General features: G+C 41.8%; 1 protein-coding gene across 4 annotated transcripts in view; it reads right to left on the bottom strand.

Annotated features, from left to right (window-relative positions):
- The window catches only part of adgra2 (adhesion G protein-coupled receptor A2), a 180,856-nt gene extending 161,541 nt beyond the window's left edge, over nucleotides 1–19,315 (bottom strand). For 3 of the 4 annotated variants that reach the window (XM_034169934.1, XM_034169937.1, XM_034169936.1), the window contains exon 1: nucleotides 18,485–19,314. In XM_034169934.1, coding sequence (XP_034025825.1) covers nucleotides 18,485–18,786 — 302 coding nt within the window. In that variant the 5' untranslated portion in view covers nucleotides 18,787–19,314. Of the gene's footprint in view, nucleotides 1–18,484 lie in introns of all 4 variants that reach the window. The other variant, XM_034169935.1, reaches the window with a different exon arrangement.
- Between the last annotated feature and the right edge of the window lie 427 nt (nucleotides 19,316–19,742).

The following is a 19,742-nucleotide window of genomic DNA, read 5'->3' as shown; positions in this document are numbered from 1 at the left end:
GCCCCAGTATCAAGTGGATGACAAATATTACTTGTTGAAGTTTATACATTTCTGATCCACTGTGCCCCGGTTTCCCCTACTGAAGGTAGAAATTCAAAAAGGTCAGGTCTTGGATGCCACACATTGTAACAGTTATCTCACTATGGAATTGAACTAGGTTGTGGATAGCAACCATCCATCCAGACAACTGGCCCATCCCCACCTCTTGAAAATTGCAATCTGTTGCAGCCGGGTGAAACATACATGTTGCATCATGCCCAGAGAAATGCGCCTAATGACCAAATTGTCATAGCTGATGTTCACTCATTATGCAAGTGATGCTCTTCATCTGAGTTTCACTAAGTAACTATTCATTTGAAACACAGTCCTTTTAACAGTACTCTAGGATTTTCTGAAGAGACCTGTTAGCAAAGACATCCAGCTTAGTTCACTGATTACCATTCAAGTCTCATGACCATACAGTAAGACCAGAATTGTAAATTTATTTCAATATATTTCATTCCCTCTGATAATTTGAGGAAGAAACCTCAAGCAGACCAGACTCAAAGGGATGACCCTCTGCTTGGGCCATGCTGCCGAAATAATTTACAAAACAATTCACAAAACGAATATACAGGAAATGTTGCCAGTGCACAGGACAGGAGGGTTGCAGAAATGGACACCACACCCATCCCTGGATGGAGCCGCACCTCAAACAGAGAGAGAGAGAAAAAAGAGTCAGGCATCAGAAAGACAACAAATACAGTATAATTGGTCAGCATTAAGCAACAAGAAAAACAAAAGAAATACTAAGGTGATCGACGGCCACTTGTCCTAAGCTTTACTAAAAGACCCAGAATTTAGATAAAGTTGAGGCCGCAGCACGCTCCGTTTACTAATAAAATTAATTTAAAAGAGTAAAAAGCATAGTAACATACTATGCCAGTATGCCAGCCATACGAAAGGGAAAATAAGTGCGTCTTAAGTTTGGACATGAAAGTCTCAGAATCTGACTGTTTTATTGATGCAGGGAGATCATTCCACAAAGCAGGGGCACGATAAGAGAAAGCTCTATGACCTGCAGACTTTTTATTCACCCTAGGGACAAAAACCAGGACAAGAAGAACAAGGAACCAAAATATCTGGATCTCCGTTCTCTTTCAAAGATGTTGGCATCAGCAAACACCTCTATGCAGGCATTTTGTGACTCCATAAGCTCGTCCCAGTTATCTCTTGATCTCAGAGACATTCAACAAAACTTAATAAATGCTTTTGGGGCACACATATGGCTGGTCCAAAGATTAAGCACAACATCAAGTTTTCCACCCACCATGCACCTGAGCATGTCTGATCCCCAGTCTAGAGTAGACACCCCCCCCCCCCCACCCTCTCCAAAAATACTGTAATAGTGTAAATTACCACTTATAGATTTTTACTCTTTGGTGTTTTTGAGTTGCTTCAATAATCCCCTCTGTATTTCCATCAACCTCTAATGGAGAGACTGAGACAAGAAGAGGAAGGTTAAAAGGGGAGGAATGAAAGCAAAGACCTCTCTGAGCCTGGGAGGTAGCTGTGTCATTTTTGTTACAATAAGTACTTTATAAGGGGCCTCCATACTGCACTGACTATTCATCCAAATACCTTAATCCTTTAGTTGGAAGAAGACACACAGCCAACATAGACCAGTCTGCCGGAGCCCCCCAGGCCCAGGATCTGTCCCCAGAGAGTCACTGAGAGACTAAATGCCCTTGGGCACGACAGGCACTTCAGCAGAAAATGCATGTCATGATATGAATGTGCCCATTGTGCCTGACCCCCTGAGAGTGGTTGTAACGCTGCTGCACCACAAGGTCGATTTATTGCCTGACACACAAGCGAGTGTCCATGTAATTGCATGCAAAAATATTTTGGTGAAATTGAATCATTTAGTTATCAAAAAGCAGAGCAAAGCCGCTTGCAGGAGCGGAGCAGATCGCTGTTGTCCACCGCAGCGCACAATGCATGAGCTGGTCTGTTTAGAAAGAATCTTGCATTACTTGATATTTTGTGCCTTGAGCCGAGTGAGCTTCTGCATTTGATATGTGCAACCAGTTATTACAGAGTGCGCTGCATTGTGCTTGGCTAAGACTCGGCCAGGCAGCAGGGCTTTGCGGTTTCAGGCTGCGTGTGTGTCGATTTACATGCACAGGAGTGTGACCTATCAGATTTATTTACAAGGAAAGTATATATTTTTAACTCGACGTGTGTTTGTGCAGAAGTGTAGCTAAAGCAACCGTCTAAAATTAAAATCTGGGTTTTTGAAATGTCTCTAATTAGAGAGGGGAGGACTGAGGCCTATTTCGAGAGCTGCGGCCGTGCACGCCCTTCCCACAACTCCCATTTTGGAGAGGACAGCCCCCCACCCCCACCCTCCCCCAGCTTGGAACCAGACTCATTAGACAATCCATCAAGTATTTCAAACAGGAAGCATCTGCAAAGTATGTTTCTTTTTGCGCAAAATGTTTGACTGCCGCCCAGCTTTAAACATGTAAACAAGTAGCCGAATATCAACGGTCACGGAGCCAAAGGTGTTCTCAGAGCTGTCGTACTGTAAATTATGACAGTATTTATCGTCAAAGACAAGCTGAATGTGAGAGTTTACAGTGACGGGCAGGAAGACAATAGTCAGTTTAATTGTTGTCTAAAGTGTGTTTGCAAGTTTAATGAGGCAGTTTAGTGAATTTAGGCTTTTGAGTCACTGAGAGGAATGTGGTGTATGTCTGAATAACATTGTCTCATTGTTTTGTCTCATAACCAGCCTCTGTTTTCCACTCCAAAGCAAAGACTGCTGAGAAACCAGTCTTCTTTTACCAAGGCTCGGTTTCTGTTCCCCATACTCTCATACTGTAGCAGTATTATTCAAAAACATACATTGTCATCTTCATGGACCTTTGTGGAGGGGTGGGACATACAGGACAAGAAAAACTGATTTTTCTCTGTCTTAAAGTTTCAACGTAGTTCACCCATCAACAGAGTTCAATTAAAACCCGTTAACATCTGCCTGTTTTTGTCTTGTGCATAATGGTCTTGCATACCCAAGTGCCATTGCTCACTAAAACAATATTTTACCTCCCACTTGCTTATGATATGGCTCATTTTAAAGATCTGGATCTCTAGTTTCTGAAGATGTGTATAAGAACCATGTGAGTGCTACACAAATATACCTATATCATTTCAAACATGCCTAAAAATGTTAGTTTTTATTCTCGAAAAAAAGCATATGTCAAAAGCCTTTAGCTTGGACATACTTTACAGTAGACATTCCCTACTTACTACAATTGTTGTTCATGTTGTTGGCAACAACTGTGTGAAATAACAGGTCTCTAGTCATAAGCATTTTGCTTTTGTGAGACTTTTTGTGAGAAATAGTCCATTTGGCACAATTGGTCCAATTTTGTGCCAAAATGTGCCACATTGCTTTATTTGCATTATATGTCTTCTTAGGCCACAAAAAAAAAGTTTTGGTAGCTACAAATTTCAATTCTAGGACTTTTTTTTAATTTTTCAAATAGCCTATTCATATTCCTGTTCTACAACCCTACGTAGCCCAAATGCTACAAACGTGACCTATTTTTTCGTGCGCTGATTGGATAACAGGCGTTATGCAGTTGTCCTTATGGAGCGCTTGTTTTGGTCAAAGGGCTCTGCCAGGTGACTCCGTGCACTGACAACTCCAATCATGGTGCCATTTTGAAGCCAAGAGCAGTAGGAAATTGAGCGTACCTGTCGTAACTCAGTCATGGCGTCAAATGGTGTACAATAATGAAAAATGCGCTTGTTTTTTTCTCATCTTTTTTTTTACAAAAACTTGACAAAAATGTACTTTGATGGATTCTTTCTTCAAACGATCTTAATTTATGGAAAATACAACTACATATTCTTTTTCCGTGGATTGTTACGGACAAAATGAGCCCTGTCATGCCCAGATTTGGACTGATACGGACCTTCAGAACACCGGACAAGGTAAGAAATTCTAAATTATGAATCGTAAATTCATCACAAATTATTGGTTATTGGCTTTTGTGGTGGATAGCTGACTTTGTTTGGATTATGTGGTCACTTTCTTTGAGGTGTCCTGATTCCAACGAGGTATAACAGGTTGGAATTGTTTTCATATATACTGTGCAGTTTCAGAGTTAAAAATAATTTGCGCAAAACCACCCGCCGCCAGGTGGTGGAGGTTATAACAGACTGTTTAACTTCATTCGCCCTATTGTGATATCCCATAACCCCTTGCACACCAGAGAGGTGTTGCAATCAAAACAACATGGAGAAACCACATAACGACAATAGCAAATGAGCTCATTTGAAATTGACCGACACAAAGTGGAAAAGTGTGCTGTGGTCTGATGAGTCCACATTTCAAATTGTTTTTGGAAATCATGGACGTTGTGTCCTCCGGACAAAAGAGGAAAAAGACCATCCAGATTGTTACCAGCTCAAAGTTCAAAAGCCAGCATCTGTGATGGTATGGGGGTGTGTTAGTGCCCATGGTATGGGCAACTTACACATCTGTGATGGCACCATCAATGCTGAAAGGTACATCCAGGTTTTGGAGCAACACATGCTGCCATCCAAGCAATGTCTTTTTCAGGGACGTCCCTGCTTATTTCAGTAAGACAATGCCAAGCCACATTCTGCACGTGTTACAACACCGTGGCTTTGTAGTAAAAGAGTGCGGGTACTAGACTGGCCTGCCTGCAGTCCAAACCTGTCACCCACACAAAATGTGTGGTGCATTATGATGCACAAAATACAACAACGGACTGTTGAACAACTTAAGTCATACATCAAGCAAGAATGGGAAAGAATTCCACCTACAAAGCTTCAACAATTAGTGTCCTCAGTTCCCAAATGCTTATTGAGTGTTGTTGGAAGGAAAGGTGACGTAACACAGTGGTAAACATACCACTGTCCCAGCTTTTTTGAAACGTGTTGCAGGCATCCATTTCAAAATGAGCAAATATTTGCACAAAAACAATTAAGTTTATTAGTTTGAACATTAAATATCTTGTCTTTGTGGTGTATTCAATTGAATATAGGTTGAAGAGGACTTGCAAATCATTGTATTTTGTTTTTATTTACACTTTACACAACATCCCAACTTCACTGGAATTGGGGTTGTAAATTTTTATGCCTTTCATAACATTTTTAATACTACGTGCATGAGACCCCTGAAAACGTGCTAAAACAAATCTTCCAAATATTCTGTGTCTGCTTTCAGCCTGCGTAAAACTTTATAAATGCAAACCAAATTTCAGATATCTTATATATATTTCTCTGGAACAAACAGGACAAACAGTGTTGTAAAGGACAATAAGCAGGACGTAAAGAGAGCAAACTTCACTTTTTACCACAATGATGTGAACAAGAAGTGATCGCAGTTCATGGTAATTCCAATTGTAAATAACAGAGAAACAACTTGAGCTTCTCGCATGTTTTCATAAAACATACACAATGTGCAGCGATTAAATTGCAGCGATATCAGACCGTCTCAATGCATTATTCAATGTTGTTGACATTTCGCTTTGCCAGACACCTCTCTGAGATTTTGCGTGATCTGAGACCTCAATAGGGCGAATAGCTGGCTTTGAGAAGTCACATTTTCCAAGCAGGTAGCTCACTATCATTATATTGTGTAATGGAGGATATATCCTGCACAATTCTTTACAACGCGACCTTGTTTGGTAGCTCAGTAGGATAAGGTGTTTGACTACCGACATTCTAGTCACACTCACTGACTGTGTCCTTCATCTGCCTTGATACATTCCTCCCAGCTGTGAATAGGCATGTATGGACTGGTGTCCCATCCAGGGGGAGTCTCTCTTCTGTATCATGCTATGCCATAACAGATATGGTGTCTCGATTTTTTGGTTTCACTTCATGAATTAATTTTTCTTTTGTTCTTACTGTCAACTAACTTTGGACATTTTTAAAAAACATTTTGATGAAACAAAATGGCTTTGTTTGCATTTATTTCTGACCATAATTTAAAAGGTGTACATAAAATAAAGGGGTACCAACAATTTTGTCCATGTGTGTAGAAAAGAATGAAGCTGAATGACAGAGATGTTTTTGTTGTTGTTGTAACGTATGGAAAATTGTGTCCATTTTGTGCTAAAACAGGGACAATAATGATGCCACAAGCAATTATTTTCCTTTTTCCAGTTTATTCAAAAATTTTAGATCTTTCTGCATTTAGAGTTTACTTTTAGCAACATTACAAAACTTAATTCAAGGAGTTGTCATATTGTGTGCCTGAAATAACTATTTTGACAAAATAACTCTGTTTGCCTAAATATTTTAGTGGTTTAATTGACAATATGTGAACTAATTTTTTTGTCATTAAAAAAAAAATGTTTTCTTTCAGTTGGTGCAAATTAAAGAACTTCTTGGTCATATGCTCAAGAGTAATGAACCCTTTGTTCTGGGAATGTGCACAAAAATATCCAATCATCATAAAGCGCTCACCTGCTGCCAGATAACACTGGTCAACACTATTTTTCTCGCATGGAATTTTGCAACTGATTTTGGGTAATTTGGGGGCGCCAAATCCAAATCTAGTATTGGTTTTTACCAATCACATCGCGTTTTTGATATATGAAAACATATTTCTCATATCAAGCATAGAAGCAAAAGATGCAGTCTCGCACACCTCTTCAGCACCATAAATGATATTACAGCTCTTTGTTCGCATTTAGCAAACCTGGTTTAAAAACTATGCTTTTGAAGCTACACTCAACAAAAATATAAACGCAACACTTTTGGTTTTGCTCCCATTTTGTATGAGATGAATTCAAAGATCTAAAACTTTTGCCACATACACAATGTCACCATTTCCCTCAAATATTGTTCACAAACCAGTCGAAATCTGTGATAGTGAGCACTTCTCCTTTGCTGAGATAATCCATCCCACCTCACAGGTGTGCCATACCAAGATGCTGATTAGACACCATGATTAGTGCACAGGTGTGCCTTAGACTGCCCACAATAAAAGGCCACTCTGAAAGGTGCAGTTTTGTTTTATTGGGGGGGATACCAGTCAGTATCTGGTGTGACCACCATTTGCCTCATGCAGTGCAACACATCTCCTTCGCATAGAGTTGATCAGGTTGTCAATTGTGGCCTATGGAATGTTGGTCCACTCCTCTTCAATGGCTGTGCGAAGTTGCTGGATACTGGCAGGAACTGGTACACGCTGTCGTATACACCGGTCCAGAGCATCCCAAACATGCTCAATGGGTGACATGTCCGGTGAGTATGCTGGTCATGCAAGAACTGGGACATTTTCAGCTTCCAAGAATTGTGTACAGATCCTTGCAACATGGGGCCGTGCATTATCCTGCTGCAAAATGAGGCGATGTTCTTGGATGTATGGCACAACAATGGGCCTCAGGATCTCGTCACGGTATCTCTGTGCATTCAAAATGCCATCAATAAAAGGCACTTGTGTTCTTCGTCCATAACAGACACCTGCCCATACCCCACCGCCACCATGGGCCACTCGATCCACAACATTGACATCAGAAAACCGCTCACCCACACGACGCCACACACTCTGTCTGCCATCTGCCCTGAACAGTGTGAACCGGGATTCATCCATGAAGAGAACACCTCTCCAACGTGCCAAACGCCAGCGAATGTGAGCATTTGCCCACTCAAGTCGGTTACGACGATGAACTGGAGTCAGGTCGAGACCCCGATGAGGATGACGAGCATGCAGATGAGCTTCCCTGAGACGGTTTCTGACAGTTTGTACAGAAATTCTTTGGTTATGCAAACCGATTGTTTCAGCAGCTGTCCGAGTGGCTGGTCTCAGACGATCTTGGAGGTGAACATGCTGGATGTGGAGGTCCTGGGCTGGTGTGGTTACACGTGGTCTGCGGTTGTGAGGCTGGTTGGATGTACTGCCAAATTCTCTGAAACGCCTTTGGAGACGGTAGAGAAATGAACATTCAGTACACGAGCAACAGCTCTGGTTGACATTCCTGCTGTCAGCATGCCAATTGCACGCTCCCTCAAATCTTGCGACATCTGTGGCATTGTGCTGTGTGAAAAAACTGCACCTTTCAGAGTGGCCTTTTATTGTGGGCAGTCTAAGGCACACCTGTGCACTAATCATGGTGTCTAATCAGCATCTTGATATGGCACACCTGTGAGGTGGGATGGATTATCTCAGCAAAGGAGAAGTGCTCACTATCACAGATTTAGACTGGTTTGTGAACAATATTTGAGGGAAATGGTGATATTGTGTATGTGGAAAAAGTTTTAGATCTTTGAGTTCATCTCATACAAAATGGGAGCAAAACCAAAAGTGTTGCGTTTATATTTTTGTTGAGTGTACTTTTGTGCCTGATTAGTGGCACCTAACTTGTGAGTAAATGAGCAACTTTTGCGTAATCCATCAATACTGAACATACAGATTGCAAAAAAAATGTGATGTGATAGAGGAAATCTGAGCTCGAGAATCAGCACCCAAAAATGACCGTACATCATTTCCCAAAGTCCATGCCAGAAATAAAGCAAAATAATAATAATAATAATAATAATAATAATTAAAAAAAAACAAAAAAAACTGTTGACCAGTGTTATCAGTGGAAAATGAATATAATGACAGAAAAGCCATGTCATTGCCAGCCACCAGTTTGTGATTTGCAGTTGTCAAAAGACAATTTTTTTTCTGATGCATATCTATGACTATCTCAAAATAGGCCATTCAAATTACAATTTCTTGATTGTGGTGTTAGAGTAATCTGACTACATTCAGGAGTTGCTGCAGCCCAGTTCACGACCGTACAACTGCTGTGGATTCATTCCCAAAAGTAAGCACATCTGAAACATGCACACTCCCACTAGAGCCACAGGCATTCCCACTACAATGACCCATTATCTCCATCTGGAACCATGTGCTGTCGACCCAGAGCAGGAACTCTGGGGGCCGCTGCGGTCAAACGTAGGGTGAGGGAAGTTAGCGCTGGCAAAGAAATGTCAGAGTCAGGCATTTTTGGAGCAAGATAAGAAGAGAGCCAGGCGAAAGGAAAAACTAAAATAACACAAAGCCACTTGGGGGGATGAAATTTCTATGACAACACGTCTGTTATTGCCAAGTTTTGAAAAGTCACAGCCTTCTAGCCAATAACACAGTGAGGTGATAAGTGAAACACGCATCCATCATCCCAGCAGACGGGCTGGATGACAGCTACAGTCGGTGTGTGGAGATACTACAGACTGCTCGTGGTACTTTGACCTTAAGGGGCGCATTAAAGCTCAGGATTGTGTGGCACTGGCAGGTGCTACAGCTGAGGATAAAGACCCCAGTATCCAGTGTCAGGCTTTTGTTTGCTTTTTTGATTTATTGCGGAACACTGCCCCACCTAACATGTGTGGAAGAGAGCCTACTCCCCCCTTTCTCAACACCTTACCCCACATAAATAAACCCTATCACTGCAGGAATGCCTGGGGTCTGGCACTCTCCCCACTATTGGAATTCTCCCCACTGATAAGACGATGGTTTGGGACTTTTCATCAACATACTCCTGTCTCATCACAAACTGACTCACACAACCAACGAAACCCACCAACACATCTGCTAGCCCTTTAATGTCCACATAAGGTGGACAAGTAAGAACTCAACGATGCACCTCAGAAGATAAAACTGTGATTAAAGTTGCAGAGATTCTTACTGTGACTGATCGATGAGAGTGTGACGAGGCTGTGATCACATACAGGCCATGTGAAAATAAAAGGGAAAATGAAATGTTAGAAAATATTAAAACAAAGCATTCATGTCCGCTCCTGTCAGAGCGTCCCATATAAAGTTATTTAATTAACTAGGACATTGACCCATGGGGAACCATGGGTTCATTTCATTTCATTTCTTTTATTTGAGCAAGTTAAAAACATTTATACATCAGGCACATTCGTCTTTTAGAGTCTGTACATTGCTCAAAGGGAGTAGGATGAAGTAAGACTTATATTTTCTACCGCCTTTCACATGTACTGTTTTCGGCTGTGCAGACAAGAATAAATAAAAAAAATTGTGATCATACATACCTATGTAAACACACACCTATCTATACACATATCAACATATATTTGCATAAATATATTACCTCTATACACATATACGCAAATACCCCTACAAACACCAATACACACTAGAGTCGATATGGCTTGATAATATAACAGTTTCAACCAACATACATGCACCCATGAGCACCCGTGTCCATGCATGCATGTTTCCCTGTATTCAATGTGACTTGACAATATAACAGTTTTAATCCACATACATGCACACATGGGCAACCCATGTCCACGCGTGCATGCACGTTTCCCTGTATTCGATATGACTTAATAATATTCTAGATGTGGTTCTAGATGTGGTCGTTTGTATACGGAGGACAGCTGACTTTTATGGAAAATCTGTTTACAGTTAAGCTACATTTTTAAAGTATTGACATAGCAAGTTTATATATATATATATATATATATATATATATATATATATATATATATATATATAAATGATATTTATTATTTTACAAATGATCTGTTGTTATGGCTGACAACTATTACTGTTGAGATATTTAATTTGGTATGTTATTCATAGTACTTGAGGATAAAGGCTATTATTGTTGAGAATGATCACATTTATTACATTTACATATCACTGCACAACAAGCCATATTATTCCAGGTGTTTGTAACAAAATCCTTCAATCAAAGACATAACAACAACACAGCAGCAAGTGACAGGTTCCAACGGGTGTTACGGTTGGAGGCAGGGGAGGATTGGCCATTGAAAGTAGCGTGATTTTTCCCAGTGGGCCGATCAATAAATGGGTCTGTGAGAATTTTTTTCATAGGATACCTCTGACATTATGTACATTTCACAGCCAACCAGAAAGTCAGAACTCATTAATGCATAAACGGGTGGAGTGGACGTGGCTTTACTTGTGACAAAAAATGCCCAAACATGCCTCTCTATGAAGTCTGAACCACTTAACCAGGGTTCTGGTGTGTATTAAATCATATTTTTTCAGGATTACGCAGTGGTTCTCCTAACAGTTTACTTTGTTGTGGACATTAAAAGTTATGAGTTATGTATTTTTTCCAGTAATCATCCATTAAGTGGAGCTAACGGGCGAAGCTATTGACAGCTGCTTGAAGTGCTAACGCTGTTAGCATACAGCATTAAATCTGATGGGGACACTCAGTGTGTCTCCTGCAACAGAGGTGTCTGATCTGTAAGGACGTTTGCGCTCTATGAGCACGGTGCTCAAGTTTGGAGTATTTTATGACAAACACCTGGAATAATCTGGCTTGTTGTGCAGTGAAACTGACAGTTGTCTTCCTTGCTGCCAGTGTCCTGATGTGCTTTAGCCAACATCCTCCGTGTAAGAGCAATACACTTACTTTCCTCTTTTCTTTGCTGTCTATTATACATTTATTTTTGTCGACTTAACAACTCGCATGGATATTGTAACAGCAATCACTTAAATAATGCATACATCTTTTGTTGTCTGTCTTTCACAGGGCTCTCTATTTGTGTGATATGACCTATAGTATCTTGCTGTCAGCCTCCCAATGCCATGACAGGTTCACCGCCTATGAGTGAGTGAGTGAGTAAGTGACTGAGTGATAAATAGCCACTCTTGAATCTTAAATCCTTTCTCCAGCATTCTTCTTAAGACCAAGTGAGCAACATACTGTGCAGTCATCATTTATTTTATTCAAAGCTCCAGAATATAAAGGGATATTGTTCATTATTATCACTTGCTGAGGTGTTGCTGGGCCGGTAGCATAGTTTTACATTTACGCTACCTGGCTATACCTGCCCACAGTAGCGGGCGGGTAAACTGATGGCATCATAGCGCGCAGTCCAAGAACTGTCCGCAGAGGAAAAGTTGAAAAGGCGAGAAGTGTGTGTTGGTCCCAATATGGATATTACAGATGATTTTCTCATGGATAGTACGACAATGAACAGCGGCCAAAGCAGCCAGCTTGATGAGGATGCACTGGCGAGTTTGGAGAGCAGCGCCGTACCAGCCAACACGACAAAAGTTAAAGTGAGCCAACTTTTTATGTACGCGTTTGCTGGGTGTCGTGCATTTTGAAATGACATTAAATATTGTTAATATGATTCCGCATGTTGTGTGTCTCAGTAAGTGACAATAATGCAAATAACATGCTGTTGTCGTGCAGTATGCATTTTTCAGAGTCCCTCGCCCAGTCACCCAAAATGACAGATATTCGCCCCCATCTAACTCGGGCAAATATCTGTCATTTTGGGCGACTGGGCATGGATGTTGGGCCTCTGAAAATGCATACTGCCCTCCAAAAGCATGTTACTGTATTAGTATTGTAGTGTTGTTAAGGGCTTGTGTGTTTATTTGTACTGCAATGGGGGACGAGTTGGCACAGTATCTGCATGCAGATTGTAGTGGTGGGCCAGTCTGGACCAAAAAGCGCCAAATTTTTGTCAAAGTCCAGCCCTGGCTGGAGGATATGAGAGGAGGAGTCTCCCCTGAACGCAGCATCTGTCACTCAAGGCAACCACACCCACAATTATACAGAACTTTACTGCTTAAAATGTAAACTTAAACTAAGAAGTTAGGAAAAAAAATTCAACCCCGTACTGTTGTCACAGGGGCGAAAGCTATCTATAGAGACCAAAACCATTTTTTGTACCAGGCTGTAAACATGTTTATTTCTGCTCTAAATTTGGACATTTTAACATGGGGCCCTATGGGAAAGTGCACTGTTTTGAAGCCAGACTCAGGCAGCCAGTCAAGGAACTACAAGAAATATGACTTCCGCTTTTGGGCCAGATTTCAGGCTTGAGTGTTGCTGCTTGCTCACACCACAGTCTGCAACTTGCACACAGCAGGCAGATGACTACTCCTCCTTTTACACAGAACATGAAATTAGAGTGACACACAGTCTGTGGAAATGAGATGAAATGTCGGTTTGTGATGGAAACAAACACGCACGTGTCTACAATCATACTGTGCAGAGTCGTACCGTGTATTCTGCATGCAGCTCTGTGCATGAACCTTGGTGTGTGGGGTTCAATACAAATCCATCTATTATGACACCCCTAATATATATTATCAAGACACCTTACTAAACCCAAAGGTTGGGGAGCGGGGTGGGGGATCAATTCACACTTCCAATTACAAGGTTTGGCAAATGTTTGCAAGTAATGTGACATTTCTGCTTAATGTATTTATAGGGCTAAATAATTAAAATTGTTAAAATAGTTCATCTTTAAGTCATAATAAGTCAAAAACTAAGACCAGACAAAATATTATCTGTATAAACAGTGTCTACAAACATACATTTGTAACTTTGGTTTTTACTGTTTAAAAATTTTAAGATGAATAGAATAGAATAGAACTTTATTTGCCTTAAGAGGGGCATTTGTCTATAGAAATAGGTGACAAAATACAAATATTAAATGAACACTAAACGGTCAGAATCCATTCATCCATTATTCCACTCAATATTCATGTATAAAAAATTAATCTTTTTGATCTCGTACCCGTGACAGCCACTCAGCCATACATGGCCTCAAGTGCAACAATGCAAGAAGCAACTGTCTCATCCTGCAGCTGTCTTTTTGAGGGTATATCAGGCCAAGGACGGGCACGGCAACTCCCTGCCCTGAGCATCTGCGCCCGCTCATCCAGGGCGACACTCACTGGGCCAAAAGTCATCAGTCAGTGACAACACTGACAGCAAGTGTGCCCAGAGTACAATTATGACTGTGAGTAAAACCACAAGCTATTAAGCATCAGCGCGTTTGCAGACAGACTGCCACTGTAAAGCTCCACAGAGCTGTTACCCATTAAAGCAGAAACAAAGCCTTTGTTTCTGTGTGTGTGGGTGTGGGTGTGTGTGTGTGTGTGTGTGTGTGTGCACATATTTTTCATCAGCAACAAAACAAAAGTTACACAAAAAAACACTAGGTCTAGCTGAGAGGACCGGTGTCTCCTCCGTGTCCTCCCTCCCGTCTCAGTGTTGACGATCTGTTGGTCAGGGTTTGGAGTTTTCATTCGCCGGTGGACATGTCCCTTGAAACTGCTTGCCAAGCTTCTCCTCTACCGGCTCTCTTTCTTTGTTCCCGGTGTTCTGTTCTTCTCTTCTCCTCCTCATGTTGAACTTTCTTCACTTCAGGACTCCTCCTGCTCAGCGTCCACACCTTCCTCTCTTAATCACCACTTTTCCCCCCAAAGTCTTCCCGCTTGTATCTGGTTTTGCTCTCTCCAGTTCCTCTTCCTCTTTTGCAGCACAGGGCTCACATCTGGAAGGAGTTTGAACATGGCAGTTTCCTACCAAGACGACTAAATATTTAGGTTGAGAGTTACTGTGTGTGATGAACTCGGACGGACAGGGAGCTTGGATGAGCGATAAAGACAGAGGGAAAGTGATGATGGTCCTGAGAGAGCGACAATAACCGCGTGATGGCATCACAAAAACGCCTTGTGAAAACTTGTGGAAATCAAACAACAGCTCGGTAATGAAAGTGAGGAGCGGTTCCTCCTTTGTGGCTGGGAGGAACAACAAACAGTCAACTAATAGTTTTAATAAACAATTGCCTGTTGGGATTTCCCATGAGGCCAAGGGGCCTCAGCTGGAATGTTCACAGGGGCCAGCTGTTGTGCATTACACATATCAACCAGCCCCGGAAGCCATTGGCCTGTTGTCCTCCAGCCTGTGCCTGCTCAGCGTGGAGGAGAACATTCCTCTATGCCGCCCCGGGAGGGACAGCAGCGGGGCCGACTGTCAGGTCGTCCGACGCGGGGAGGGACTGAGATGGTGGAGCACCTGAGAAACTGACCGCAACCTCTGACAGATGTCAGGAATAACATGAAAATCAACACAGCTTCTCACATTCCACATCTGGAGCTAATGTCACGAGCAGCAATGAGGGCACATGAACTCAGAATGTTCAGGAAAATTAGCTTTCCAGGCACCAGCATTCCCAGGGAAGGTCAAGAAACGACTATAGACAGGAGGATTACGGGTGGAATTGTTTGCTCCTTATAAACAGTCTCATGGTAATGTCACAGAACGCTAAACATGTGCAGCAAAACAACAAAACCAAAATTAGTAGGTGCAGGGACGGAAGATTGTCTCCAATCACCTCGACCACTGCCACCCAAGACACTTTTTTTTTATTTCCCCCTCTGGTTTTCAGCAATGTGCTCCCCAGATGTTTACCCTGTTTTTATTAAGCACAGAACACGAGGCCCTATAAATGGACCGCTGGCTGGCTTTAGCTCTCCTGGGGCATAAATCCTCTTATTTTGCCTTATATGCCAGCTCCAGTGGGGCAGTTGGAACCATTTTTTACTGTGGCCATGTGCAGCTAACGGTGCTGCCACTGGCTCAGACTGCAGAAACACACTGTGGGAACAAGCTGGGTCTTGGAAAAGTGAGTATAAGAGAGCCTGAGAGCGGCTATGGAAAAAAGTGCATGCTCAACAACTGAAGATCTTAATAAAATACAAAAAGAACACAAAAAGAAAAAGAAAAGATTAAAATGTCACCAATAGATTGGTTATCCATGTATCATGAACACTTGTGTATTTTGGCTAAACATGTGGGACTTAAAACTGCTATTGGGGATGAAAAATGAAACAACTGCTTCATAATTTTTAAAATAATCTTAATAAATTGACCCAGAGTGGTTGTCCAAAGATACAGTTCCAACCAAAGGACTGTGGAGCAGACTGATTACCACGCTGAAGGCTGGAAGGCCACAAGGGGGAGAGATTTTAATCATCCTGACCATCAAGACTTAAGTGTATAACCAACTCAAAAGAAAAAAAAAAAACACTACAACTTGTTAAATATTAAACTCAAAAATGTGAAAGCACTCAAATATGTAGCACAGATAAACATATTCTAGCTCTGACCTTTACTTTCATTCTGTTCCTTAAAAATGTATTTGGGTTGTGACTGGGATTTGGAGCTCAAACAAGGAAGCAAGCAAACAAACAATAAATACAGAAACACATCTAGCAACACTTCAGAGTGAAGTCAAGCCTTTAAACTTGCTGACACAGAGACAAAATCACACTGTAGGCTGATTCTTTGGTGGGAAAAAAAAAGCATAACTTTGACCTTCACCTTACATTTCAAAAATTCAACAGTTTGCATTTATGGACCATAGTTTGGGCCACAATTGGCCTAAACAAAAACCAAGACATCCAGCAACATGTCATCCACATTTTTAGAATAACTGCTTTTCTTAAAAGTCAAAGGTCAACACTTTTGTTCACAACGATAAATGAAAACCTTTAAACTTGTCAGCACAGAATTAAAACCATATGGTAGATTAATTCCCTGGTCCACCAGGGCATATTTGACCTGTGAGCTTGACCTTCAAAAATTGCTAAATTAGCTTTTTTGGATGATGAAATATGGACCCTAATTTGCCCAGACAAAAACCAAAATATCCAGCAATTGGTCTTCAGCTGTCTTCCTTCAATGATAAGGTTCAATGTCAACTATAATGAACATCGCGTCCATATGATATCTGAAAAACCTTTAGCCTCATCACACAAACTAAACTACAGTATATGGTAAATTAATTCCCTGAACCAAAAGTGCAAAAATCACCTTTGTGATTGTCCTTCAAAACATGCAAAATAACTTTTTTGACCATAATTTGAGTCCTAATTGCCCCCCCCACACACACACACACACAAAAACATATCCGGCAATATGTCCTCAACATTTTCTGGTACACGCCTGCCTTTCTTCCACATTAAAGGTCAAGGTCAAATGAAAGGAGTACTTATATATATATACGAAAAACTGTTCACCTCATCACACAACTCAGTCCACATGATGTATTAACTCCCCAAACCAAAAATCCAAAACTGACCTTGAATCTTGAGCTGCAAAAATGACTAAATTGACATTTTATTCATTGATGTGGGAGTGTCTTCATTCTTCATGATCAAAGATCCAAATTATATATATGAGGAAAACACGTGTTCACCATGATGTCTGAAAAACAGAACCGTATTAATTCTGTAATCAAAGGTATTTTGTGCTTTCAAGAGTGTAAGTAGCTGTTGTTTTTTGTTTTTTGTTTTTTTCAATAGTTTGGGAGGTCCTGTGACTTATACTCCAGTGTTACTTATATACCACAAAAAATAAATCAATAAAATCATGCATTTGTTGTTATTATTATTAATAATAACTATTTATATTGGGCTTTCTCATGAATCAAATTAGGACTAAACAAAATGCTGTTCATCTTTTGGCTGTCCCCATTTTGCACAGAGTCACCACAGGATCCAGTACAGATCCACACTGAAATTTGGCACACATTTTACGCTGGATGCCTTTTTTGACACAACTCCAGTTTCACCTGGAGAAGCACACACAGCCTCTTGGTCTTCCTATGAGGTCACCCATCCAAGTACTAATCAGGACCTAATGGGATCAGGCATACATAGAGCTGATTGGCTGCCAAAGCATGGACCCAGATAAACTCCATTAAACGAAAAAATGGCAGTAATAAAAAAATACACTACAAAAATCCAAAATGAATGAGCTAATAATATAGGGGGGAATAAACAGCAGCTTATATTCTGGTTTGACTTTGTGATTTTTTTCCTCCCCCTCTTCAAGAAGCATTTTTTGACAGGTGAGGGTTAAACTCCAGAAAATAGATTGAGTCATTCCTCCAAAATTACAGATTTTACCTCTGAATTGGCATCAATTGGAGGGGGGGGCCGGTGTTGGGGTGTTGTGATTTGAGCCTGTAACTGATCTGAGTGCAGCCTTTAAAAACATGTTACCCACATTACTGAACAGCCAGCTGGTTTCAGGCCACTCCCTCTCTGGGCTCATTTGTTTTCAGACTATAGCAGAATTCAAGTTTCCGTCCTGCAGAAGTTGGCTGTGATCACCAAAGAGTGGAAGGAAGGAGACGACTCACCAGAGTAAAATAATAATAATAAAAAAAATAAACCATAATAAAAGAACTATGCATGTGTTTCTGTTTATTCTGGCATTTCTTGGCTCAGTCAGCTGAAGCGTGCACGTGAGCTGGTTGAGGGAATAGGTGGCCTCTGCCTGGATCAGAGTGACAGGGGATGATGGGACACAGTCAGCCTGCCATCGCCTCAAGAGGGGACTTAAACCAGATCAAGATGTAAACTTCAGACCTAACAAGCTTTATTACCATCCCCAGTACAGTGAGGGCCATGAGGTCACAACATGTGGGCCGGATTCTGAGTCTTCATAAATATCTATTTGTTTTATGTGACAGATAAGATCAAAAACAAATATTCATGATCAAACAATTCAGTTCACTCTGGAAAGGTCTGAATGGAACATCTGGGAATTTTTGTGGTTGTTGGCCTCATAGAATTTAAACTGTGACAACACATTGTGTCAAATACAGTCATCAGTGTTCTACATTATGTGCTGTTAGAACTCACAGAGTGACGGTTCTGTTTGGAAGCAGGCTGACATCTGGAGGTTCCGACAGCTCCGCCTTGCTGCAGCTGACCCGTTTCCCCGCAGCCTGGACGCTGTGCGCTTTGGAGCGCTCATCTGTGCAGCTGCAGCCGCTGGTGGAGGCGAGGAGGCCGGGGCACGCCCGGGACAGCCTGGGCTCGGAGGCGCACAGCAGGAGCAGCATCAGCACCACGCGTCCCGGCAGCAGAGGGATGCCGACGCCGGGCGCACACATTGTCTTTCGGCTGGATGTCACCTCAGCTGCACCTCCTCCTCCAGTCATCCCATTTCTCCTCAGTGAGGAGGAGAAGGCAGATTTATTCTGGCTGTGGAATGAATGGGGATCTTCTCCACTCAGCAGCAAACTCACGTCACCGTGCAGTCATCCCGTCAGCGTCCCGTTAGGCGCTGGCAGCCCGGACACACAAGTTCCTCCGTTCCATATGCCTCATAAATCCAAGAGTTACGCGCGTCGGTACAGAGGACACAAAAGTACGCGCTGTTCTTCAAAAGTCGGAGTTGCTGATACGGATTTCCACAGCAATTGGACTGAGGAGTGTCCAGATTTATCTCAGCTAAAAGTTATTCCAGAACCACGGTGTCATGAAGAAGTGCGAGAGATGTGGACCCCCAGTGGATTCCCAGATTCTGGAGGCGTCCACGGGTGTGAAAAAGTATAGCTTTCAAGTGTTGGAAAAGAAAAGGCGCTGATTCGAACAAGAAGAGCGCAGTTCTACTCGTGCGTAAATCCCAAATCTAGCGGTTTAGTCTGCGTGCCTCTGTCACTCGCACAGGGTGAGTGCGCGCAATCTGTCTGCGTCTGCGCGCTGTCCCCGAGGTCCTAGCGCCAGAGAGAGAGGGAGAGAGAGAGAGAGAGAGAGAGAGAGAGAGAGAGAGAGAGAGAGGGAGAGAGAGAGAGAGAGAGAGAGAGAGAGAGAGAGAGAGAGAGGGAGAGAGAGAGAGAGAGAAAGAGAGAGAGAGAGAGAGAGAGAGAGAGAGAGAGATTTTAAAAGTTTCATTAGAGTAAATGAAGAAAAAAAGGTCCATACCTATTAACATTTTAAATGTTCCTGCAGTCCTTTTTTCCATTTTGCAAACAAAGGCTTTTGTTTGTCTGTCTGCTGCACATCTGGCCGACGTAGGGAATTATGGGTAATAAAGTGACACAGAAGCTTTATGTTACACTGACATGCAACCATTTCAGCTCTCAGCAGCACAGCATCTCTGAGCACATTAAAA

Source organism: Thalassophryne amazonica, chromosome 5, assembly GCF_902500255.1.
Source record: "Thalassophryne amazonica chromosome 5, fThaAma1.1, whole genome shotgun sequence".
NCBI classification, from domain to species: Eukaryota; Metazoa; Chordata; class Actinopteri; order Batrachoidiformes; family Batrachoididae; genus Thalassophryne; species Thalassophryne amazonica.
Note: the sequence above shows the minus strand (reverse complement) of the source record. Positions and strands in the feature narration are given on the sequence as shown.